The sequence below is a fragment of the Oncorhynchus tshawytscha genome, linkage group LG09, assembly GCF_018296145.1.
Source record: "Oncorhynchus tshawytscha isolate Ot180627B linkage group LG09, Otsh_v2.0, whole genome shotgun sequence".
NCBI classification, from domain to species: domain Eukaryota; kingdom Metazoa; phylum Chordata; class Actinopteri; order Salmoniformes; family Salmonidae; genus Oncorhynchus; species Oncorhynchus tshawytscha.
This window is the reverse complement of record NC_056437.1, coordinates 75,252,202-75,279,840: the sequence shown is the minus strand read 5'-3', so window position 1 is coordinate 75,279,840 and position 27,639 is coordinate 75,252,202. Positions and strand designations below refer to the sequence as shown.

Below are 27,639 nucleotides of genomic sequence, written 5' to 3'. Positions count from 1 at the left end.
GACAGACAAGTTGCAGCTCTCTTTACTTCAAGATGTTGCTACTTCACTGCTTCTACTGGCCTCTGCAGCCAATAAGAACATCCAGGGCCTGCAGCACTACCAATGCTTTTTCTAACAGTCCCAAATGAAACCTGTTGCCCTGACACCTCCTGGCAGTCTGTCTTTAGACTAAGAGAAACAAATTGCAGGGAATAATATTGATTCACTTAATTATTCAGACTATTTTCGTCCAATACTAGAATGCTCCAGCACATATCGGGAATAAGAGCTCAGTATGGGGTTCTCCCTGTGTTTTGCTATGGGTGACTGTGACACATTGTGATGAAACACTAGCACGCCAGCCAGTTCAATCATGATACGAGTCACATCTATATCTGTGGACGACGGGAGATGATGTAGAAACCGACCACCAGGGGCAGTGAGTGCTGTTACCTTCAAGAAAGTTTTGGTTTTGCTAGGGCGTCAACATCTGCCTCTTGTGCGAAATGTGCGAATCCAGTGATAGAAAGTTGTTTTTGAGTTGTTTTTTAAAGCCTATCCCAAACCTTAACCATTCGGAGTTCATGCCTAAACATAAGAATTTGGAGTTAATGCCTGAACTTAATCCTAATCTTAAACATTTGGAGTTAATGCCTGAATTTAATCCTAACCTTAAACATTTGGAGTTAATGCCTGAACTTAATCCTAATCTTAAACATTTGGAGTTAATGCCTGAATTTAATCCTAACCTTAAACATTTGGAGTTAATGCATGAATTTAATCCTAACCTTAAACATTTGGAGTTAATGCATGAATTTAATCCTAACCTTAAACATTTGGAGTTAATGCCTAAACTTAACCTTAAACACTTAGAAATTTGACATTTGGAACAACTTCAAAATTTGATGTGTGATAAACATGGATGAATGTCTGATTCTGACGTGAGACTGTGAGAGCTGGTAGAGCATGCGGAATAGTCCCCCTGCAGAGGGGTTGATTAGGATAACAGTACAACCTGTAATTCCAGATGTCTTTAGGTAATAGCTCTCCTTCTTGTCTATTAATCAGCTCCACATTACCTGATGACAGACAGGAGAACACAGTAACAAAGCAGAATGGGAAACTCCTTCAATCATTTGACGATAAAGAGCTGTCACAGGCGTTAATACTGTATGATATCTGCTTTTATAAACATTGATGGACACTAATGAATTACATAAGAGAACACAAGCTTCAAAGATATTATGGTGAATTTTTAAATGAACACAGCCCTTTGTTATACTGTTTCATTGCTTTATGAGACATATTTCCCAAAGGCAGTATTTCTAGTAGAAGGAACCATTTAGAACAGGAAAGACTGTCAGCGTGCAGTTAAAACCCAGAAAGACACAATATGACTTCCATCTTGAAAATAAAATGGAGCTGTAAGAGAAATTATTTACGGTTTCATTTTGAATTATATTTCCATGTAGAATTTCACTGCAGCCTCTTGAAAGAGCTTGACACAATCACAAACTTGCTTTGTAGCTTTCGTATTAATTATTATTATTTATTTTTTTTTGGGGGGGACGGACGAATAATTGAGAGACATGTATACCTCCCATAGTCATCCTTTGATCACAACAGTGTCTGAATTCCTGCATGGTACTGTATTCCAAATGCTGTATGTGACACGTGCTGGTCTGCATCTGGTTAAAGCTAGTGCCAGTGGTGTAAAGTACTTAAGTAAAAATACTTAGAGGTACTACTGAAGTAGTTTTGTGGTGTATCTGTACATTACTTTACTAATTATAATTTTGCCAACTTTTACTCCACTACATTCAAGCCTCTGATCTGGCGGACTCACTTAACACAAATGCTTCGTTTGTAAATGATGGTGTGTGCCCCTGGCTATCTGCCAATAAAAACATTATTTTATTATTATGCCATCTAGTTTGGTGAATATAAAGAATTTGAAATGGTTTGTACTTTTACTTTTGGTAATTATGTACATTTTAGCAATTCCATTTACATTTGATACTTAAGTATATTTAAAACCAAATACTTTTAGACTTATACTCAAGTAGTACTTCACAGGGTGACTTTCACTATTACTCAAGTATGACAATTGAGTACTTTTTCCACCACTGCATGTTTGAACCTTACACAACAAACATACAATACCTCTGTATCATGTCACGGAAATACATCACGTGTCACTGTACACATTTCAGAAATCCAATATGATTGAAGAAATTGAATACATAACAGTCCACGCATGTTATGTGACATTGCTTGCGATGAGAGGAGCACAGAAAATGGTGTCTGAAATATTTGACAGCTATTATATGATTTGAGGTTTTTCTCAATTGAGTTTTGATTTCGAGGTTGGTTCTGTTTCGGTGTGGTTTGCCCTGATTGGGATCATCCTTGTTAGTCAGGATGTGTTGCACCTCTCGCCTCGCTAGTTAGTCGTTACTTTGTGATATTTAAGAGCTGCTGACCCAGAGGATTAATTGAGAGACATGAATAGCTCCCAAAGTCATCCTTTGATCACAACAGTGTCTGAATTCCTGGATGCTATATGGCTGCTTTTACACAGGGAGACCAATTCTGATATTTTCACAGATTTTTCTTTGACCAATCCGATCAGCTCTAAAAAAGATTGGATGTGAAAAGATCTGTTTTGATTGGTCAAAAGACCAATTTGTGAGAAAAAAATATCATAATTGGGCTGCCTGTGTAAACGCAGCCTATGTGACACTTGGTGGTCTGCATCTGGTTAAAGCTAGTGCATGTTTGAACCCTACACATCACATTTCAGATAACCAATTAGATTGAAGAAATTGAATACATAACAGTTATGTGCTATTCTATGCTATGTGACCTTGCTTGCGATGAATACAGCACAGTGTGTCTGAAATAGTGTCTGAAATATTTGACAGCACATAGGCTACTATGAATGCCACTTCCACCCACTTAAAAAAAATACCATAGTATACTATGCTATAAATACTATTATTTAACCATTATTTTACCAGGCAAGTTGACTGAGAACACATTCTCATTTACAGCAGGGAATAGTTACAGGAGAGAGGAGTGGGAATGAATGAGCCAATTGTAAGCTGGGGATGATTAGGTGACCCTGGTGGTATGAGGGCCAGATGGGAATTTAGCCAGGACACCAGGGTTAACACCCCTACTATTACGATAAGTGCCATGGGATCTTTAGTGACCACAGAGAGTCAGGAAACCCGTTTAATATTCCATCTGAAAGACGACACCCTACACAGGGCAATGTCCCCAATCACTGCCCTGGGGCATTGGGATATTTTTAGACCACCGGAAAGGGTGCCTCCTACTGGCCCTCCAACACTGTAGTGTAGTGTTTTTGCAGACTTTACTGTAGTATTCACAGTAGTGTTTTTGCAGACTAACGACTGTAGTATAGTATAGTATTTACAGTTAACTATAGTACAAATACTGTAGTAAAATAACTGCAGTATAATGTCATGTTTATTGCAAACTGTAGTAGTATTTGTAGTAGTAGTACTGTAGTAGTATTTACTGTAGCGTTTTTGGAGACTGTACTATACTGTAGTGTTTTTGCAGACTGTAGTATATTGTAGTATTTACTGTAGTGTTATTGCGGACATTTCAGGAAACCTACCGGAGGAATACTAAAAGAGCACATTTTCTGCTCTTTTCTAGAAGCTGTAAGGAACACAATATGGCAAATTGCGATATGGGGGAGTGGAATGAGCAGGGCATATGCAAATTAAATAGATACTGTAGTTTTTACTATAGCAGAGTCTTTGCAGACACTACAGTCTTCTTTTGGCAGATATCTACTGTAGTATTTAGTATAGTATTTTTCATCATACTTCAACATTCTATAGTAAGTAAAAGGGAAAGTGTACATTCTGTAGTATAGTATTCTACAGTATACTAGAGTTTACTATACAAATATACAGTAAGTAATGTAGTATTCTGTAGTAAACTGAAGTATTTTTTCATGTGGGCATGATAATATAATTTTGAAGAATTTGTTCCAATGTGAGTTTCCATGAACAAAAAAAGACATACAGGGTAACGAAAGCAACTGTTTTTCAGATGAATATGAGTTTAATTTGTTTTATTTTTGAGACTGGTAAAAGGTTAACATGATTGTCAAAGACAGGAAATACAACAGGAAATAGAACAGACAGAGAGTCTGGTGTTACCTACTTATGTCAATGTATTGGATGTATTGGACGGAGCACAAGAAGGTACATCCCAATAAATACAGATCATTGCATCATTTTCTATGGCCTGTAATAAACCTTCTGCCTATCTAATGTTCTAGAGAACACAAAGGACACTGCAAGTCAGACTTCTTTACAAAACCACAAAACCATATCCTCGAGGGTTAAGGACACATCCTACTGAGGTTGACAATATTCACAAAGCCCTGTTTGCTGTAAGAAGCTAAAGAAGCCCACGAATTCATCACCAACCCCCTGAAGCCACACTGAACCACAATCACCCACCCGTCTGAGAGGCTGCCAGCCCGCACTCGAGATGAAAATAATTTTCCAAGGAGCAGCGCTAACCCAGATGTACCTGCAATAAAATATAGCACTACCTTGGGAACGGCTGTCTCATTGGAGACAGAGCATTAAAGTAAGTGTGCAAATCCTTCAAAAAGGAGGTAGGAGGATAGGATACATTGAATTTGCGGCTTTGTAGTTGATGTGAGATTAGGCCTACATGTTTTCTACTTGCTGTTTTCTATGTTATATTATTTCAGTCACTGAGGGCTTTATGTGCAAGAAAAACAAAACACCCTGCCCACACTGTTTATTTTTTGATGACTGAGATCTTATCTCAGTTTGAATACCACTAGATTCAAGGTAAATATGCTTTCACTGAATCTTACCATCCACACAGTTAACTAAAGGATCCATTCTGTTACCAGCACTACAGACAATGCAGAGAGAAACTTGTTTCAAGGACAGCCAAGAGGTGCTGCTGAATAATGTAGAGCAGGAGTTTTCAAACTTTTCTTGCCCAGTGACCCCCACTCAGGTAAATCGCCGACCCAGGGACCCCCATCATATGTTAGCAAAAAAAAAAAAAAATCATGTCTTGAGTAGAAGTAATCATCATTTTGAAATGAATTGAGTTGGTAGACAGTTTCATTATTTTGATCTCCCCCACAGTTCATTGGAAGAGGAAATGTAAACTCTAACATGGTCTATCAGCTAAAATGGTAAAGGTATCTTGCGGCGTTGAGACAATTTTCACAGTTGTAAAGCACATTTAAAAAAAATATTCCATTGTGCTGAGAGAAAATGTTATAGTTTTAAAGCTAATTTCCAGGAATTCCATACAGTTTGACATGGAGCTGAGAGACAATGTTGCAGTTTTAAAGCTAATTTCCTGCAATTTTATAAATTTTGTCATGGCTAATGCTGTGTACCTTTGCTCAAACATTAGAACAAAATCAAAGATGGTATTAGAAAAAAATGTATATAGTTCAATTATTTTCTGCATGCTTTCTATCTGGTTTTGGTCTTTTAATTTGGCACTGAAAGAGTTTTTCATCCCAAAAATGACCACTTAGACGGCCCACAAAAGATGTTTCTATAGAGAGAAAAAAGTGAAATTAGCTCCAATGACTGTAATTTCCTCTGTATTAAAGGGATAGTTTGAGATTTTGCAATGAAGCCCTTTATCTACTTTCCCAGAATAGAATGATCAGGAGCAGCTAGCATGATAACTGTTCCTGTAGACTTCCCAATGTCATTGTATTTTTATTGTGGAACCCCTGCAATACCGTCACAGGCCCCAGTTTGAAAACCCTCGATGTAGAGCACTGCAAAGCACAAACAAAACAGATTGGAGGATCTTCCAGCTTTCCTGAGAGTGAAAGAGACTAGTAATCAAATGGGTTGTTCTTGGTTAATGTGCAACAACAAGATATATTTTTGTTTGATACCCACTTGCATATTGATTCCTAATAACGGATATTTTCATGATGCTCAGATATATTTTCAATCGCATGCTTCTGGTGTAACAGGTGCAGCTGTCATCCCCCTGAATATGCTTCACATCCCAACTGATAAGGATCTGTATAGACAGGGTGCATTGGAGGGATGGTTCTTCTGTCACTCTGACGAATGATACATGTGAGAGGACCTGAATTTTGGTTGTATTTCCCAGAATACATGACTTAACAACAGATGGGTTCACGAGTTCCTCTTATAGCATAGACATCACCACACCATAGTTACCCCGATCTACAGTCTACCATTGATTTACACCAATCAGAGCCACACTGTTGACAGGAAACATAACCCACTGAGCACACAACATTGTTTCAATGGAATTTCACAATGCATTGTGATGTGGAATCTACAGATTAAATACATTGGATTTGCAAAAAGTCAAGGATACATTTTTTTACAACAGGATTGTCATCATGATTACCAATTTTCAGCAACAGACAAACCTTGCATAAAATATGTTGAATTAGTACATTTGAAACAATGTCAGATGTTCAACATTATATATCCAGTATCAGAAAAAAAACTATAAGTTCAGCAGCACCTCCTCTTGGAAAGTTGATCTATCTACAGCTATCCATTTGGTCTCGCATCCAGGGTTTTAACTATGGCCAGACTTGCCTAGCTTTGATATTTGTGATTGACTACAACTAATGTGCTATTGTGAGAATGATTATTGAGAGATCTCTTAATAACTATTCCAATGGTAGGTTTAACAGAGCAAATGAAATGTAACTATACTTTAGTCATACATCATTAACGATCATTAATTGGCTTAAACAGCATTTGCAAAATCATCAACAGCTAGTTTCAATTCAACCCAGGGTTCAACTAAAAACTTAACAATAAATATTTCAAGCTTTTCTTGATTTCAAATGTAATCTTCAAGTTCATAATTGATATGTTGGATTCACATTTCCATCTAAACCAAAACCCAAAGTTAAAGAATAGGACTAAATCAAATCAAACTTTAAATGCACTTTAAATAAAGTTTGATTTGATTTAGTCATGTTCTTTAAATGTTTATATTTACAGTGATGTGAAAAAGTAATTGTCCCCTTTCTAATTTGCTCTACATTTGCATATTTCTGATACTGAATGTTATCTGATCTTCAACCAAAACGTTATGTTAGATTTAGGGAACCTGAGTGAACAAATAACACAACAATTACATACTTATTCCATTTATTTCATTTAAAAAAGTTATGCAACACCCAATGCATCTGCTTTAAAAGGTAATTGCCCCCCTTACACTCAACAGCTGGTTGTGTCACCTTAAGCTTCAATGACTCCAACCAAACACTTCTTGTAGTTGTTGATCAGTTGCTGTGGAGGAATTTTGGACCACTTTTCCATGCAGAACTACTTTAACTCAGCGACATTTATGGATTTCAAGCATGAACTGCTCATTTCAAGTCCTGCCACATCTCAATAGGGATTAGGTCTGGACTGACTAGGTCATTCCAAAACATCAAATGTGTTGCTTTTCAGACATTTTCATGTAGACTTGAATGCGTGTTGTGGATCATTGTCTTGCTGCATGACCCAGCTGTGCTTCAGCTTCAGTACACAGACGGATTGTCTGACATTCTCCTGTAGAATTCTCTGATACAGAGCAGAATTCATGGCTCCTTCAATTAAGGCAAGTCGTCCAGGCCCTGAGGCAGCAAAGCATCCCCAAACCATCACATTACCACCACCATGCTTGACAAGTTCTTACTGTGGAATGCAGTGTTTGGTTTTCGCCAGCCATAATGTCGTCCAAAAAATTGACTCAAGTTTGTCAAAAAAGCACCTGGAAGCACCTGGATGATCATCAAGACTCTTGGAAGAATGTTCTATGGACAGATTCAAACATATAACTTTTAGGACGACATTGGTGCTATTATGCCCGGTACTTACACTATGTACTTTGAATGTTGTCTCAATTGAAATTCAGGTCATTTGGTTGTGCTATTAGATGAAGCACAGTGATAACACATTACATTTTTGTATAATTATAAAATATCTGACATTGTATTTACATTTGAACTTTGTTGTGCTTTTAAATGGTTGAAAGCGCAGTGATAACACATTTACATGATGACAACTAAATAAAGAATCGGACAGTTTTTCCAATGGAATTTGGTTGTTCTTTTAGATGGTTGAAAGTGATAACACATTGGGAATTGAACAAACCTCTGGCTGTCTTTTTGAGTGGGTGAATAAAGGTTGAAATTTCATTGATCAACCTCAATCAAATATTACCCACATTTCCATGTTGAAATGATGTGATGTGCCCAATGGGAAGCTACAGAGTGTGCCTTTATTCTGTTTGCTCAGATGAAACTAGATCCAAATGAGTAATCCTATAACTAATGTCACTTTGTGACAATTGACAATTATGTGCTATTTTCCAGTGTTTGAGGGTGAGGAGGTCGTAACAGCTAATGGAGCTAAATGAAGGTGACTAAGCACACCATTATGCAAATGAACTTTGTTTGCCAATTAACATGTTTTTTTTATTTTTATGAACATGGTTGCTTTCCATCAATTCTTTATGTAATTGCATAGCTTCCTTGGTCATGTTTTATCAGTGAAAAATATTACTCAGAATGTATTTACCTTAATAATCTTTCATTTATGGCATCAGATGTATTTCAAGGAATTTAATTATTGTTGAGTGCCACAATCATGCTAGTGACACACTAGCCTGACTCATTCATAACCATGACAACATGAGCAGCACTTCCCCAATCTGTCAAAAAAATAGTCAACAAATGAGCCTTCTTTATGGAGAGAGAAAAAAACACCATTCTTGTGAATCTGCCCAACAACACCCATCCCTTTGTTTTTACACTGCTGCTACTTGCTGTTTATTATCTATGCATAGTGACTTTAAATCAAATCAAATCAAATTGATTTATATAGCCCTTCGTACATCAGCTGATATCTCAAAGTGCTGTACAGAAACCCAGCCTAAAACCCCAAACAGCAAGCAATGCAGGTGTAGAAGCACAGTGGCTAGGAAAAACTCCCTAGAAAGGCCAAAACCTAGGAAGAAACCTAGAGAGGAACCAGGCTATGTGGGGTGGCCAGTCCTCTTCTGGCTGTGCCGGGTGGAGATTATAACAGAACATGGCCAAGATGTTCAAATGTTCATAAATGACCAGCATGGTCGAATAATAATAAGGCAGAACAGTTGAAACTGGAGCAGCAGCACAGTCAGGTGGAAGTTGAAACTGGAGCAGCAGCATGGCCAGGTAGACTGGGGACAGCAAGGAGTCATCATGTCAGGTAGTCCTGGGGCATGGTCCTAGGGCTCAGGTCAGTTGAAACTGGAACAGCAGCATGGCCAGGTGGACTGGGGACAGCAAGGAGTCATCATGTCAGGTAGTCCTGGGGCATGGTCCTAGGGCTCAGGTTCTCCGAGAGAAAGAAAGAGAGAAAGAGAGAATTAGAGAACGCACACTTAGATTCACACAGGACACCGAATAGGACAGGAGAAGTACTCCAGATATAACAAACTGACCCCAGCCCCCCGACACATAAACTACTGCAGCATAAATACTGGAGGCTGAGACAGGAGGGGTCAGGAGACACTGTGGCCCCATCCGAGGACACCCCGGACAGGGCCAAACAGGAAGGATATAACCCCACCCACTTTGCCAAAGCACAGCCCCCACACCACCAGAGGATATCTTCAACCACCAACTTACCATCCTGAGACAAGGCTGAGTATAGCCCACAAAGATCTCCGCCACGGCACAACCCAAGGGGGGGGGGCGCCAACCCAGACAGGATGACCACAACAGTGAATCAACCCACTCATGTGACGCACCCCCTCCAGGGACGGCATGAGAGAGCCCCAGTAAGCCAGTGACCCAGCCCCTGTAATAGGGTTAGAGGCAGAGAATCCCAGTGGAAAGAGGGGAACCGGCCAGGCAGAGACAGCAAGGGCGGTTCGTTGCTCCAGAGCCTTTCCGTTCACCTTCCCACTCCTGGGCCAGACTACACTCAATCATATGACCCACTGAAGAGATGAGTCTTCAGTAAAGACTTAAAGGTTGAGACCGAGTTTGCGTCTCTGACATGGGTAGGCAGACAGTTCCATAAAAATGGAGCTCTATAGGAGAAAGCCCTGCCTCCAGCTGTTTGCTTAGAAATTCTAGGGACAATTAGGAGGCCTGCGTCTTGTGACCGTAGCGTACGTGTAGGTATGTACGGCAGGACCAAATCAGAGAGATAGGTAGGAACTTTACCCCTAGCTACATGTAAAAATGACCTCGACTAACCAGTACCCATGCACATTGACTCGGTACCGGTACCCCCTGTATATAGCCTCATTATTGTTATTTTATTGTTTTATTTTAAAAGTATGTTTTACTTAATTTAGTAAATATTTTATTAACTCGGCATCGTTGGTTAAGGGCCTGTAATTAAGCATTTCACGGTGAAGTTTACAGATGTTGTATTCGGCGCATGTGACATAACGTTACAATTTTATTTTATCCTCTTTGGCCTCCCTCAAAGATTTCACATGCAACATTATGCTGCTCTCTGTTGGACAAAGTATGAATGCATAGTGGTAAATACAGGTTTCATGAATATTCCTTGAGGAACAGGAGCGATTTAACAAAAGGTGTATTCATCACGGAAACCGTTTACCGGTTTAAGAACCAAACGGAAGCAAAACAAGAGTTTCTATTGGACAAATTCAGGAAGGTTCCTCCACATTTCGTTCCGTTTAAGAAACGTTTTGCAACAGAATGGGCGTAATGAATATGCATCAGCACAACACTGAAGTTGGTTTGCTGCACTCCTATCTTGCACATGTTGGTTTTGTCTCAGCTGTTTTTGCTGTTAGGAATTCTTTCTATGGGTGGTGCTCAATAACTGCTAAAGTCTTCTTGAAAACAGACATTACCGATGAAATGTTGACAATAAAAAGACACTTTCTATCCACTTAACTTTCAATTCAACAGCCAAGGTCGATAAGGCCTACCCTGAGGGAATTCAAAGCTGGAACTGCGTCGCAAAGGTCCTGATGGATGTGTTGGTGAACATAATACACGTCAACATCACGGAAATCAACAAGTGTATTTGTGTTCATTCCATTTACCAAGCACTGCCAATTTCAGACTAGTCAATAGCATAATAAAACCAACTCCGTATTGTGTATGATGTACCTGTTGGTTTTCAGTTGTCATGATGATGCAGACAAGTGTCTACTTGTTTTGACTAGCTAGTAACATTAGCATTTCATTTACACCCGTTATAACATCTGCTAAACTGTGTACTAGACCAATAATCTTCGATTTAAATATGTTGGATTAAATAACGGCCTTGCTTTTTTATTCTTAATTGGCAAAGCTTGTGCTGAGACCGTTTTCTCTAACCCATAGAAATTTAATCGCATTCTAGTTCTCCAAACCTCCTTCCTCTCCAGTTATATCCATTCTCCTGTATATATGCCTTGCACATAGAACATGCCTCAGAAACAAATACATCTTCAAAATAATTTATTCAAGAAACATTGATGCTGAGGTTAAATGTCCATGATCAACATAGAAAATATGTACATAGAGAGCCATCGGTAAAAAGGACAGAAAGCCTGTCTAGACTATGTGCTGAGAAGAGAGAAAGCAGTGATACTATTCAATATATCTCTATGAAAGTCCCAGACTGTTCATTAGTTGGGATAAGTGATACTGGACGTTAAGAGTTCTGCTGGAGGGTTCCATCGATGTAGCACAGTTGCTAGTTGATTACTGGTGGTAGCAGCTTGGGCTCAGACACTGATCTGGGTTTATGATAGGCTGCAGGAAGACTGTTTGGCGGACTCTCTTTCCTACGATAGAAAGTGAGATATTAGTACAGGCAAAAGTCGATTTAATTCAAGACACAGAGTCATTAGTGAGAGGCTTGTCTCACCATTTATGGCATATATTCAACATGGGGGGGGGGGGAAAAAATAGGATCATTTAATAGGTCCATCAGATAAAATACACATTAAGTAGTACTTCAAAATTGTGTCACTAATTTTCTCCTTAGCTGATCTTTAAATGCACCCAGTGAGGATGATGAAGGAATATAGGGGACGCCATGGAGGCAATGTACCTAGGTGAGGTCCTGTCCTGTTAGCATGCTACTGACGCCTAAGTTTTCTGGATACCTGTTGTCTCCGCTGCTGGCGTCTGTACTCTTCTTCACTAGCAGCAAGGGCCTGAGCCAGAGCCAGATCCTCCTGCTCCTGAGGGCTGAGACAGACAAATACTTCTATGTCACACAGAGGAATGCATCATCATCACACTGCAGAGAGCAAGCAAGAGGCACAACAACACACACAGGTCTGAGGAGCAGCAACACACATCATGAGGTGAAGAAACACTGAATTGTGGGCACCACTGTCCTTCATTTATGAAGTCATCATGGACATCCCACCATGGGCTACATAGTGGAATGTCAAACCTATTAATATTGTGTTCTCCTATAGTAACCAAATTGCTCTAGTTGAAACGCAGGCTAACACGTAGCAATAAGAGCTAGTGATGAGAAACAATAGGTAAGAGGGTTGTGTTGATGGCATCTGGACATAATGACAGCCTATATTATGTGTGGGTGATGCTGGATTATGGGATTTATTGGGGATTGTTTATTACCTGAGTGTTGGCTGTTGGACTGTGCTGCGAGCCGACTCAGCCAAGGACATCTCCAGCGCTCTTTGTAAGGCCTGCTCCTCAGTCTGCAATCACAACATGCAGATAAACACTTACAGGATGTTCTATATTTTCTTCTTGGAATCTCAATGAATAAAGAGGAACAGACTTTAGAATCTCCAATGAATAAACAGGAGCAGACTACAGAATCTGAATGAATGGACTGGAATTATTCAGAGAAGAGAGTTTACAGTAGTTTCAATCAAGCGGTGTAAGAGTGTTAGGCATACCAGGCCAACCTGAAAGGATGCCGAAACAGGTACTACATTCTGTGCTGGAGGGGGCCGCATGGCCGGAGCTGGATTATAAATGGCCTGAGCACTGCTGTGATAGAATCAAAAACAATAATGCTCAGTGGGGTTATAGAGTCAACAAGTCAACACTTTCTAGAAAGCACAGCGGTAACAGGTAAGAGCAGTTCTGTGAAGGACAAAAATGTCACATCCTTTCCATGTGTAGTATATTTCGCTGACAACCTGTCAATTCGTCCATCCCATGTGTTTTAGTGACAATATGCCTCTCATGAATTTAGAGGACAAACTGTGCTTGCCAATATCACTTGTTTATTTATTTAAGCTTCATGTGGTTCTTCAGTGTGGCGTTTCAAAAATCAATACATGAGGATCCTCACCGACTACTCTGGGTCCTAGCATTCCCATTAGAAACAGGCCTAGAACTTCCTCTACTGCTTGAAGTGGAGGCACTGCTAGAGGATGCTCCTTGGGACCGCATGAAAGCAGCAAATCTGAAAGAAATCCAATGTAATCATCATTATACCGCAAAAGCTCACAATGTGCACCACAATCAATAAATGGCATAAGGTGGAGGGAAATACTTACCCAGATTTGGAGACTGGTTTGTCTTCAGGCTTACAGTCATGGTCTAGTGGATGTCGGTGTTTAAGACAATAATTCATGTGGCACTGGTCACATGTCACTCGGATCATTTCTTTCTGCTTGCATCCTCCTTTCGAGCATTTGTTTGTAAATATCTACCGTAAAAAAAAGGTTGGTTAGCTTAGATTAGGCATAGCTACTTCACTTTAACCATGGGCAGTTTGTGTAAATGGTCCTGTAGAGAAGCCTATCAACCATACCTTTCTCTTGTTCTGAGCAGGGTCCGACTGGCAATCGCGATCAATATGCTCCCCAACCTTGATGTCTGGCATTTCCCCTCTCTTGATGGGGATCGGGGTGTTGCACAGAGGACACACAGGGACCTGGATATCCTGGGGACAGAATCAAGCAGAGAGCCGTATTAAAGCTCTGTTTGGATCAATAGACAACTAATAAGGTTGATCAGCATACATTCATTTCTACATACTAATTGCACATTATAGGAACTTTGCTTTAATTCAAACATACGATGCTGCTAAATTATTTAAAATGTACCTTCTTGTAGGATGACATGCATTTGTGATTTGCATAGGTTATGTGGTCTTTACAAAAAATCTCTTCACAGGCATCACATCTCATTGGTAGGAAATCTGTCAGATATAAGAAATATGTCAAGGTCTTGATTCCATGGCAAAGGATAGAGATCATCCATATGAATGTAGATCAATTAAATTCTCACTATCCCTCTTCCATCCTGATAATGGGTAGTGCAGCCCATGACAATTGGTTGTGGAGGACTTGACTTAAACCACAACTATTTACAGATACCAAAGCCATACTAGAAAGGACAGGAAGAGAACACAAACAACATGCTCTGTATTGGAAGGGTCCCAGAGGCATTGAGGTAGTAAAAGGAGACAGCATTACATAAACAACCACTCACCCAGCTGCTTGCATGAGTTTTCAGAGCAATGCTCTCCTAGATTTGGAAACTCCATGGCACTATGGTGATACAACCTTCAATTGAAAGATACATAGAAAAGCTAAGATCATGCATAAACAATGTTTGTTGACCTGTGACAGGTTATTTAAATAAAACTAACTTGGTCCGCATCACTTCATTTTTTAAGAACAGTAGATTCAGCATGTCAATTTTAGGATATTTAAAAAGTCCCTTTGTTTATGTGCTTCCCTTTCAACTAACGTTAGTTATGCTTATGTAACAGGCTTATTATGGACGTGTAAAGTCCATAATGGAAGAATGTCCACTGACAGATACAGGTAGCTAACGTTAGCTACCCATCTAGATTTAGGTAGCTAGGACTTCCTATGATAACGAATGCTGAATCATGCCATCGCCTCTTGCTGCTTACATTTTGCCATGTTGACTAACGTTAGCTGCTAACTAGCTAAGTTATTATGGGGTATCTAGCAGCAGTCTCCCTCGCTGCTAGCAGTTAGCTAGCTAGCTACTTATCATGGCTAATTAGCTAACTAGTAACTAGGCCAGTTCCTCCCTGTACAATCGCTCGAGGACATAAATGCAATTACCTAGCAGACCAATGTTAGAATTGTCTGCGCTTAAGCTACCTAACGTTAACTATTGAGTTATTTATGGAATACCATTGATGAGCTTGTTCCTGGTTTACAGGCCAACAACAACAAAATGAAGCTAGCTAGCTAGCTTATTTGATGATAAGCTAACGTTGTTAGCTAGCATTCTAGACAACTTCTGTAACATTAACATTACGTCGTTACTGGTAGTTAACTAACGTTTAAGTTACTCATTTCACTTAGCATTAATTCGAAACGGATCATATTTAGCATAAATATATTTGGGACGCTTGTTTACCATCACGAACGTTAGCTAGTTAGCTAACACTAAATGAATATTGGATTGGAGACACCCTTCCTGCCCTTGCCTTGGGTTGGTTGGCTGACTAGCTAGCTAGATACGATAGCTAACAGCAAACCATAGTAAATTGAAAAATACATGCAAAAATAGACGACTATTCTCACTTACCCAGAGACCTGGTTCAACCAGACAGCTATATTTGATTATTCTTTCCCCTCTTGCTTTGAGATTAACGTTGAACTTTGAGGAAGCGAGTGGCTAGCAAGCTCTCTTGACAGCCAGCTACATCGAAGCGTCACTGACGCTGTTGTTTACGCCCCTCCTCACGGTTGTACTAGCTAGGGAGTTCCAGAATGTACCACACGAGGCAGGGGTGGAGCGTTGTTTTGATCAATCACAGTGACACAGCGTTGTTGAGAACTGTCCATGGTGCTGGTTTTTACAAAACGTCTACTTGAGACGTTTTTGGGTTGTCTTAAACCAGCACCACGGACAGCTCAAAATAATGCCGTGTCACTGTGACTAGATATGAAGGTGACTAGCTAGTCTCTCGCCAGACTAGTTAAAGGCCATGTCAGAATGAATCGCTTTTCTGGAATCATGGTAGGTCTATATAAATAGGGTATAACAAATCACACAAAATAAGCAGAATAATGCTAGTTTTGATTTTGGATAGTTATCACCTTCCAACTGTTTTTGTGTTTGATATTGTATTTGTTTACTTGCTGAATAACAGAGATGTGTTATTCACAGAGCACATATCTTTGTTTCACAAGTAAATGTGCCCTTTTATTCATCAGCACAATATAGCCTGTAGGTGATGATATAGGTGAATCATTCATGCTGATGAAATGGCCCATATGGCCATTTTATACAACTTTGTGTACACTAGAAGCAATTGTGGAGTCTAAAGAGAAAAATGTGCAATACTGCAGTCAATGTAATGGCATATCATTACCAGATGGTGGCAGCAGAGCTCTTTCAGACGTCTATACAGTCTTCAAGATCTGGTTGTTTATGACTGGCCACTGTGTTTTTGTTTTGTGGCAGTCCCGTTAATAGACCCTCTAATCTCATGTTTCATGCATGCGTTAACAGAAGGGTAACTGCAGAGGAAAGTTGTCATTGCAAAGATAAAGTTACAATATATACGTACAGAAAGTGTCACTGGATGGGTTAGTGAGGTTGGGCCTACCTGGTCAGTTTCAGATTTTGAAAGTATGAAGTTGTAGACCCTTTCGACATGAGTATGAAAAACACATAGATAGTGATTGTTAATGATTATGTTACTAGAAACAAAGCCTAACTTAAAGCAGCAACTCCCTGTTGAAGAGGCACTGGAATCCACATGAACACACAGCATAGCAGGATCAATCCCATCACCAAGAGGTCAACTAGCTAGAAATAGTAGTTCTATAGTAGAGTCACCCACAAAATGAACTATTCTCATTATGCAACAGTACAGTGTTATGATCAGAGGCTGGGAGAAGGGATCACAGAGGCACTCGTCTAGATTCTTCCCCTGTACTGTAGCACCTGGCTCATAAGCTGCTAATTCTACTGCCAGATGGCATCGCTTGCTGAACACCTGGTTCATCATAGGGATTCCTCTTCCTTTGCTCACACTATATCTGCTCGAAGTAGAAGATTATTGTAATCATTTCAAACCCCCATCCCTTTATTGCCATAGCAATATTTTGGATGCCACATTTGACATGGCTTCCGGACAGTTTGTCCTCATGGTGCCAGTCACCTCTGAGTCTCCTTGGTCATACTTTGTTCTGGACAATCTCAGGATGCCACTGTTTCTCAGGTGAGAGCTATAGCACAACTAGCCCTGCTACAGTATCCTAAAGCCTATTCAATGTAAAAAAAAATATATATATATATATATATATATAAACTCTGTAGTTTCTCTCTACACTCCTGGAAAACAGGAGTCAAATGTTGTTTTTTTCTAGAATGAGAGACCACAATAAAACAGGTTCTGAACTAGTTACCAAAACTGTTACTAAACCATTATTATTAAACCAGTATCTTTGTACTCTTTTGAGTTTCTCTTTCAAAAAAGTTTCATAATTACATTGGTAAAAAATATGATCTTAATCAGATGGATGATCCTAACTTCAAATGCATATAATCCGTTGATTATAAATCCAATTCTTGCAAGTCTCCTCCATTTGATATCTAATCCAGTTTTTTAAAGTTTCAATGAGGCGAGATAAAGTCATTTGAATTAACCTTCATAACGACTCAAATAGCCCCTTGTGCTTTTCAGGGACACAATGCCTTTTTCATTCAATAGGTGTGCGTTTCCAGGAGAACTGAATAACGATTTTGTTGATTTATTTATCCTGCTATAAAAACGCCCGAGCATCCAGACAAGTACAAGATTGGTGGTTTTGCTCAATTGGATGGTAATTGCCATCATGACAAATTAGGGGGCAGAAACCCGCCTTATTTTTTTCTATTATAAGATAGTATTATTCTTGGTTAATAATCCTTTTATGCAAGATTCAATTCCGATAGGCTGCCTACATGGGGATTGTCCCTAATAATCCATGCATCTGAGAGGCCTATTGGCTGGCCATATCTGTATTGTTTTCGGTCAAAAACACAATTAAGCATGAACACTGTCTTTAATGTCAAATATTGATCACAATTCGGTTTCATTATTACAACTATATAGAACTTTCCAAGCATATAGAACATTCTTGGACTTTTTCTCCAACCAATGATAGCAATTCAAATCGACATTTTAAATGCATAAATACGTTGGGAGCCATTATCATGTCAATATATTATCAAGTTATATGAGCCTGATTTAGTATAGACATGGTCTGTTTAACATTGTGAGATTATTCACAGATTTCATGGTGTGTTAGTAGATATATTATAGAATGGACTCATGCCCACGAGGCTGACTGGGAAGCAGGCGTGAGGGTACGAACGGTTTATGAATACAAGGCATCACATTTCTGTCTTTTGTTTAACCAGACTTCATCTCAATGAGTTAATGGGCCAGATGAGAAAGCTGCTCGCGACCTGCAAAGGCGAACAGAGTGCACGTGTGGAGAAGAGGTGTCAATAAACGTGTGAATGACAATGTGGTAAAACACACACCAACTGAAAAGGAGACGAAGATGAACAGATGGAGAAGAATGGGGAATTAACGCAATGACAGGGTCAGTGGAGCAGAGAGCAGGCCTCTGAAATATAATTCAACAGGGAGAGGGTTACTGAAATGAAGGATGGGCATATGAAATAACGATTGGCTTCATTTGAATAAGAAAACAGTCAAACAAACATGACAATTGAAAAAACAAATTCCCAGTTAATTGATTATTTTAGTTCATAGATGCAGTTAAATATTTAAGTACGCAATGAGCTACATTGAATAGTTACAATTTGCTATGTCAGTTTGTGTGCTTTTCATCACTTTGGAAAGGACAAATTGGCCTAACAATGTTATATAGTAGCTTTGCGGTCGAAGCCTTTGCTGAAGACTTAGAATAGCCACGAGTTGGCGCCACAACTCTTTTAGACTTTAGGCGCCATATTGAAAACAAATAACGTTTCATGGTTTGTCCGTGGGTTCAAGGTGTAGGCCCACGCCCATGTGCAGAGCAGGTGCAGTTGCTCTGGGATCCTGGGCATGCCTCTCCAACGCTTCGCCACTTTCCATTGATCTAACCTCCGAGTAGCCTATATGGTAAGTAATGACATTGCATTGGCCTCTGATTAATGGATAATGGCCAGTGTAAAGACACACTGAAGAGTGAGAAATGGAATTGTCACCATGCACGTTTTGGCCTATTGCTGCAACATTATACTGGTCTTCATCCACGGCAATTAATTCATATGCCTAACATTGCCGGCATGCCTAAACCTCTAATCAGAATCAAGAAAAGTAATCTTTCATCAATCATTTGGTCTTGATTGTCAGACAATATGCATATTTCATGTGAAAATTATTGAGATGCGGACTTATTAAATGACATGCTACTTTTTAATAGGCTAGTCTTTATAGCAGGAAACCGAGAGATATCCCATTTATTTAAAGGGAGAACTGCACACACAATTCATTAAGCAGGGGGCTTGTAAATTAGCGCTAAGTTAACCTGATTTCTCTTAATTAAAACATCTTTTCTCGTTTACGATGTGGATATAAGTAGATCTCCTGGGTTTCGAATATTCTACAACAGCAGATGGCCGGGGTGCGGAAAATAGTTAACTCTCTCTCTCTCTCTCTCTCTCTCTACCCGATCTGTACAATGTGAGTTACCGACATAGCAGGGGATTCATATCCAGCCGTCTCTTGTATCGAAGATATATTAACCATTTCAATGCTGACTATTAGCAGTCTCCCTGAGAGGTTCAATTAGACAAATATCAATATCTAATTATGTCATTCCTCTGCCATAAACATGCACGGTATTGTCCACCAAATGTTTGTCTCTGTTTCACGTTTCACTTATAAACCAGCCTATGACACCCTTCCCTTTAGATAAGGATACAAAAAAAAGACCCTATTGGTAGGCCCAAGTTTGTATGGGAGCAATGGCTGCGTTTAGACAGACAGCCCAGTTCTGATATTTGATTTATCTAATTGAGCTTTTGATCAATCAGATCAGCTCTGAAAAAGATCTGATGTGAAAAGATCTGATGTGATTGGTCAAAAGACCAATTAGTGGAAAAAAGATCAGAACTGCCTGTGTAAATGCAGCCAATGATACCGCAATGTTTGATTGTATCAAGCAAAGCAATCAAAAATCATATTAATGTAAAACTAACTTATTGTGTCTCCCAATGTATCTATCTCTCTCACTCCATAATTTCAAGTAGACTACATACATTGCAACCTCCCTCCTACATATAAGGCTATATATACACACACTGTTCATACATACAGACACACACACACACACACACACACACACACACACACACACACACACACACACACACACACACACACACACACACACACACACACACACACACACACACACACACACACACACACACATACATACATACATACATACATACATACATACATACATACATACATACATACATACATACATACATACATACATACATACATACATACATACATATCAGCACTTACCAGACATTTAAAAAGGTACCTATTCAAATTTCCTCACATCGGAGGCACTTTCGGATTTAAATGGGGTTAGCTGAAGATTTGGAGAGACATTTTTTTCCTGTAGTGTTAAATTACTAGATTGAAGTTGAATAATAAGCAATGAGTCAAACTGCACACCCTTCATCTGCGGAGCTGTAATTAACAGGGAAAATGCAGGCGGTGAAAAAAAATGCAAATTATTCTGCACAAAGGCTTCTCACAAATTGGCGTCACCATTTCTCAAATTATATCATTACTATATTTTGAAAATGTTAATCTGTTGAGCGGATTTCCCGGGGGAGTTGAGTAAATTAGTTCTATTTCCGAACTGCTTTTCTGCAAAGGCACGGGAGCGACAAGCACCTCTGATTTGCTGATTACAATTAGACTCCCCAGTTTGGGCTCCTTCAAGCATTGATAATTTTCGGCATATTAAGCACGTTTTAGCAAAGGTGATAAGTCAGTTTTAATTGAAATGAAATTATTATTCTAATGGAAGTTTGGTTATTATTATTACGAGGCAGTACTCATTTTAGATTCATTTTAATATATAAATGCGGTGAGTAAAAAGATTTTGAAGGGCATTAGGGTGTCAGAATTGAATGAGGTAATTTGAAGGGAATTACTTTCTCTTCTATCAGAAATGAAGTGAATTAAAAGTCCAAATCAATCGCTTTCACTTCTCCATTCTACTTTGACAGCAGCACAATTACAGATAATTAGATGGAGGAAACTTTTAATTGTGGGGATTAAGAGAGAGAGAGAATTTTCAGGATCAGAGAAAATTTAGAAGCAGAGTTTCTTGCTTAAAAACGAATCAAAGGATTTGGTAGCTTAACATGGCAACCAATGCTTTCTACTGTTTAATTGGAATTGCATCTAGTTCATCGTATCAAATTATCCACCAACAATTCATTTAGATTTAATTCTATAATTATCATCAAATCAAATAATGTGCAACTTAATTTAGATAGTTAAAAATGTACTTGCATGAAGTTAATTGAGTAATTAAACTCCTCAACTGCTGCCTATTAATTTGCTAGCCTAATTAAACATGAATTTGATTTTCTGTAATGTTGGTAAAGTAGGCATCAGTGTTAGATGGCTGGTTTGATTAGTTTGTTTGTTTTCGGGGTGGTACATTTGAATACCTGATGTTAATAGGGTCAATCATGTCTACTTGCCCACACATGCTCATTTTCTGTCAGGGGGAAAGTTTGGAGTTGAAGGACTGATTTTGTATCTTCAGGTGCCGGGAACTCCCTGTCCACATCATTACCATTGCCCTGTCACCTGCAGTTACCAAGAGTGAACACAGGAAAACAAACCTCAGTGGAAGATCAGTGAAGACAGTAATGTTTTGTCCTCCACACTTCTATAGCCTAAAGATAGTGTGATGCAAAAACAGTACACTTAACTTGAACACTCTGTCATATGGGCTAGGCTATAAACAGTCAGTTGACTATGCTCAAAGCTAGAAAACTGGCTTTAATGGATCGTTTCAGACAGTGTCAAATCTGTTTTCATAATAACCTGTCCTGTCATGATATGTTATGACAGTGTTATAGCCCTTATTATGATGCTTTCACATAGTCTAGCCCTATAAACAAAGGCCTACATAGACCCAGACAGACATACAGAGAGACAGACACAGACAGACAGACAGACAGACAGACAGACAGACAGACAGACAGACAGACAGACAGACAGACAGACAGACAGACAGACAGACAGACAGACAGACAGACAGACAGACAGACAGATGCCTACACACACAGACACACAAGTTTGATATGCACTGTGTGCGGTCACAGGCCATGCTTCATTCTTCACATTTCTAAACATCTGTGATCGAAGGAGTGATTTGATGTCATCTGGTTCAACGCTCACAACATAGTATGAAGAGATTGTGAATATGATGTGACATATACAAGGCTGTGAAGATGATGTGACATGTAGCCTACAACAAGTAGCATACAGTAGGTCTATAAACCCAGCAAAAAAAGAAACGTCCTCTCACTGTCAACTGCGTTTATTTTCAGCAAACTTAACATATGTAAATATTTGTATGAACATAACAAGATTCAACAACTGAGACATAAACTGAACAAGTTCCACAGACATGTGACTAACAGAGATGGAATAATGTGTTCCTGAACAAAGGGAGAGTCAAAAGTAACAGTCCGTATCTGGTGTTCACCAGCTGCATTAAGTACTGCAGTGCATCATCTTCTCATGGACTGCACCAGATTTGCCAGTTCTTGCTGTGAGATGTTACCCCACTCTTCCACCAAGCCACCTGCACGTTCCCGGACATTTCTGGGAGGAATGGCCCTAGCTCTCACCCTCCGATCAAACAGGTCCCAGACTTGCTCAATGGGATTGAGATCCGGGCTCTTCGGTGGCCATGGCAGAACATTGACATTCCTGTCTTGCAGAAAATCACGCACAGAACGAGCAGTATGGCTGGTGGCATTGTCATGCTGGAGGGTCATGTCAGGATGAGCCTACAGGAAGGGTACAACATGAGGGAGGAGGATGTCTTCCTGTAACGCACAGCATTGAGATTTCCTGCAATGACAACAAGCTCAGTCCGATGATGCTGTGACACACCGCTCCAGACCATGACGGACCCTCCACCTCCAAATCGATCCCGCTCGATCCCGAGTCCTGGACTCGGTGTAACGCTCATTCCTTCGACGAAAAACGTGAATCCGACCATCACCCCTGGTGAGACAAAACCGTGACTCGTCAGTGAAGAGCACTTTTTGCCAGCCCTGTCTGGTCCAGCGACGGTGGGTTTGTGCCCATATGCAACGTTGTTGCCGGTGATGTCTATTGAGGACCTGCCTTACAACAGGCCTACAAGCCCTCAGTCCAGCCTCTCTCAGCCTATTGCGGACAATCTGAGCACTGATGGAGGGATTGTGCGTTCCTGGTGTAACTCGGGCAGTTGTTGTTGCCATCCTGTACCTGTCCCGCAGGTGTGATGTTCGGATGTACCGATCCTGTGCAGGTGTTGTTACACGTGGTCTGCCACTGCGAGGATGATCAGCTGTCCATCCTATCTCCCTGTCTTAGGAATCTCACAGTACGGACATTGCAATTTATTGTCCTGGCCACATCTGCAGTCCTCATGCCTCCTTGTAGCATGCCTAAGGCACATTCATGCAGATGAGCAGGGACCCTGGGCATCTTTCTTTTGGTGTTTTTCAGAGTCAGTAGAATGGCCTCTTTAGTGTCCTATGTTTTCATAACTGTGACCTTCATTTCCTACCGTCTGTAAACTGTTAGTGTCTTAACGACCGTTCCACAGGTGCATGTTCATGAATTGTTTATGGTTCATTGAACAAGCATGGTAAACAGTGTTTAAACCCTTTACATTGAAGATCTGTGAAGTTATTTGGATATTTACGAATTATCTTTGAAAGACAGTGTCACGTTCTGACCTTAGTTCCTTTGTTATGTCTTTGTTTTAGGGAGTGAGATGGGGTTGGTAGTCTATGTTCTTTTTCTATGTGTTTGGCCTGGTATGGTTCTCAATCAGAGGCAGGTGTCGTTCGTTGTCTCTGATTGAGAATCATACTTAGGTAGCCTGTTTTAGTGGTTTTCTGCACCTTACAGGACTGTTTCGTTTTTTCCGTTTATTCACGTTGTTGTTTCGTATTCCATTATTAAAATCATGAATACGTACCACGCTGCACTTTGGTCCACACCTTCTTCCACCTACGAAACCCGTTACAGAAACACCCACCAACCAAGGACCAAGCAGCGTGGTATCGACCCGGAGCAGAGGGTTCTGGACACCTGGATATGGGAGGAGATTTTGAACGGAAAGGGACCCTGGGCACAGGCTGGGGAATATCGCCGCCCCAAGGCAGAGCTGGAGGCAGCGAAAGCTGAGCGGCGGCGATATGAGGAGGTAGCACGGCAGCGCGACAGGCACGAGAGGCAGCCCCTCAAATGTTTTTTTTTTGGGAGGCACACGGGAGTGTGGTAGAGTCAGGTTGGAGACCTGAGCCTACTCCTCGTGCTTACCAGAAGAAGCGCAGTACTGGTCAGTACTGTGTCGCCAGTACGCGCTCATTGCCCGGTGGGCTATAGGCCAGCCCCTGCAAGTGCCATGCAAGAGTGGGCATCCAGCAAGGGTGTGTTATGCCGGCCCAGCGTGTTTGGTCTCCAGTACGGCTCCTCGTGCTGTGTCTCCGAGGCGCTGGGAGGGAGGGTGCAGTGCATCCTATACGTGCGCTCCGCCCGTGCCGGGCGAATGTGGGTATTGAGCCTAAGGGAGAGGTGCGAGTGGTATGCACCAGGGCTCCAGTGCTCCCCCACAGCCCGGTCCTTCCGGTGCCTCCTCCAAGCATCAGGCCTCCTGTAGGTCTCCCCAGCCTGGTGGGTCCTGTGGCAGCCCCACGCACCAGGCTGTCTCTCCGTCTCCTCCCTCCAGGTCCGCCCGTCTGTCCTGAGCTGCCAGAGCCGCCCGTCTGTCCTGAGCTGCCGGAGCCGCCCGTCAGTCAGGAGCTGCCGGAGCCGCCCGTCAGTCAGGAGCTGCCGGAGCCGCCCGTCAGTCAGGAGCTGACGGAGCCGCCCGTCAGTCAGGCGCTGACGGTATCGCCCTTCACTCCGGCAAGGGTCCCGAGTCCGAGGTCGGCGGCGAGTGTCGCCGCTCCCAAGGCGCCACTTGAGTGGACCAAGACTATGGTGGAGTGGGGTCCACGTCACGCGCCAGAGCCGCCACCGCGGACAGACGCCCACCCAGACCCTCCCCTATAGGTTCAGGTTTTGCGGCCGGAGTCCGCACCTTTGGGGAGTCCGCACCTATGTGTTTGGCCTAGTATGGTTCTCAATCAGAGGCAGGTGTCGTTTGTTGTCTCTGATTCAATCATCCTTAGGTAGCCTGTTTTCCCCATTTTGGTTGTGGGTGTTTAATTTTCTGTTTAGTGGTTTTCTGCACCATACAGGACTGTTTAGTTTTTTTCATTTATTCACGTTGTTGTTTCGTATTTCAGTGTTCCCTTATTAAAATCATGAACATGTACCACACTGCGCTTTGGTCCACACCTTCTTCCACCTACGAAACCCGTTACAGACAGGGACCTGAAAAATGGACGTTTGTTTTTTTTTTTTTTTGCTGATTTTAGATGGTAGGCTAAATAGGCCTATTTGTTTTCTCATCTGCTGCTTTGATGGTCTCCAGTAATTATGATTTGAGATCTTCAAATGTGTGATTTAAGCCAGTTTCTTTCAATGAATCTGAAATAAAAGACAGGCCTTTTGTGCCAATGGTTGACCTGCAGGTCAGGGATGGATGTGTAGGGAGCTACCTTTTCCATCCGCATGTGGGTTTATCCAAGAAAGTCACTATTTAAGATCAGGTGGTAAAGGCAACAATAAGGTAGACAAATATCACATGAACCAATGTATGTCTACTTGCCATATTGGCTAAGCTACCAGCTCTATAAAACACTATTAGAGAAAAAGGGTTCCAAAAGGGTTCTTCAGCTGGCCTCGTAGGAGAACCCTTTTTGGTTCCATGTACCCTTTCAGTTCCAGGTAAAACCTTTTTGGGTTCCATGTAGAACCCTCTGTGGAAAGGGGTTCTACATGAAACCCATAAGGGTTATACCTGGAACCAAAAAGGGTTCTTCAAAGGGCTATCATATAGAGAAAGCCTATGGTAACAGCCGAGGAACCATTTTAGGTTCTATATAGCACTTTTTTCCCTAAGAGTCTATTGTTCTGCAGTTTAGGGTGCTGACTCTGAGGCACTTTTCTATTATTTTACTGAACCTTTATGTCCTATCGACCAAGGCCAGTTAAATTGTTGATGAAACTCTTGAATTCAAATGAAAAGACAGGCCTGTAGCGGCACTGAATGCAAGCCTTGTTCGTCTTATTATCGGGTTAATTAAAGCTAGGATCTGACAATGTCACCCGGTTGTAGAAAAACGGATTTAAATGCAATGTCTCCCGGGACTGCGTGTCAAGGGCTGCTTTTCACTGAGCCCGTGCGCCTGGATGGGGTTACGATCAGAATTGACAAGAAGCAATTATTGAATTTTAGATGTTCAAAAAATAAATGAATGGTTGGAATTATTCATAAAACATCTGTAAAACATGATAAACTTAGTTAAAAGGCATCTGAGGCAACTCTAACCACATCTTTGTAGGGGAGAGGGATAAAACGGCCAGATCCTGAGACATTTCTAAGGAGTTCATTAAAATGTACACATTGAAATGCAGAGGGGTGCTATTTGGGCTTGAGGTCAAGTGACGAACGGATTATATACTTCCTCATAATAATATTAATTAAACAATTTGCATGCTAATAAGGTAACAATTATCACGGCTTCTGTTGAGAGATTCGGGTTATTACAACACGCCAATCCGGGTTGCCAAGGGTCAGGGAGTGAGTGGGGAGCGAAATTTCACTCAGATTAACATTATGACAGCACCAGACGTGGGATAAATAAAGTCAAATTAATTTTCTCTGTAGCCTAAAGAGCAGAGAGACATAACTACTAGACCTACTTAGACAGGATTGATTCGCTTTATTCACAACACATTTCTGTACATAAGCGAGTGGGGAAACATGAACTAGTACTATGAAGGTCTCCGGACAAATAGCATAATGTAACAAAAATGAATGGTTCGGAGCTTCCCCGCAGTAGACTATGGTCATACATTTTTGTTAACCTTTTACACAATCATAAATGTCCTCAGTTTTCACCGGAGATGAGTCTATTTTGAACTGCGAGAATAAATCATCTCTAGGCATATAAAGGTAAATATAATACAATTATTGTATATATATATATATATATATATATATATAGATATATATATATATATATATATATATATATATATATAGTATAGAGAGAGAGAGAGAGAGAGATATCAGATGACACACTGGTGCTGCACATCTAGCTACAATGTTTGATTTGTTTGTCTCATAAAGACAGCATTTACCTGCCTACATGAGTTCAAAACTAGCCTACCAAAAAAATATATATAACAATAACTACAAAACCGTATACACAAGAAGCTACTTTGTAAACCTGGGAAAAATTCTCACACATTTCTAAATTAA

General features: G+C 40.6%; 1 protein-coding gene across 4 annotated transcripts; it reads right to left on the bottom strand.

The window, feature by feature from the left end:
• Positions 1-11,491: 11,491 nt before the first annotated feature.
• On the bottom strand, positions 11,492-15,718 carry LOC112245998 (AN1-type zinc finger protein 2B). Of its 4 annotated transcripts, none has more exons than XM_024414259.2 (10): positions 15,563-15,718; positions 14,483-14,556; positions 14,095-14,189; positions 13,800-13,931; positions 13,543-13,694; positions 13,335-13,448; positions 12,934-13,027; positions 12,647-12,729; positions 12,105-12,244; positions 11,492-11,835 (listed from the first exon to the last, which is right to left on the bottom strand). In XM_024414259.2, the coding sequence occupies exons 2-9, from the start codon at positions 14,535-14,537 to the stop codon at positions 12,133-12,135; spliced, it is 837 nt and encodes a 278-aa protein (XP_024270027.1). In that variant the 5' UTR covers positions 14,538-14,556; positions 15,563-15,718; the 3' UTR covers positions 11,492-11,835; positions 12,105-12,132. The 4 variants fall into 4 exon arrangements, with proteins under 4 accessions (XP_024270027.1, XP_024270025.1, XP_024270026.1 ...); XM_024414257.2 differs by having other exon boundaries at positions 12,160-12,244; XM_024414258.2 differs by having other exon boundaries at positions 12,160-12,244; positions 12,943-13,027.
• Positions 15,719-27,639: the final 11,921 nt, after the last annotated feature.

Bases quoted from the DNA above. Each gene is read 5' to 3' on its own strand.
- LOC112245998 (XM_024414257.2), bottom strand. From the start codon at position 14,537: ATGGAGTTTCCAAATCTAGGAGAGCATTGCTCTGAAAACTCATGCAAG. The intron at 14,190-14,482 runs GTGAGTGGTTGT...TATATCTGACAG, and splicing joins AAACTCATGCAAGCAGCTGG to ATTTCCTACCAATGAGATGT. The intron at 12,730-12,933 runs GTATGCCTAACA...TTGTGATTGCAG, and splicing joins CATCCTTTCAGGTTGGCCTG to ACTGAGGAGCAGGCCTTACA.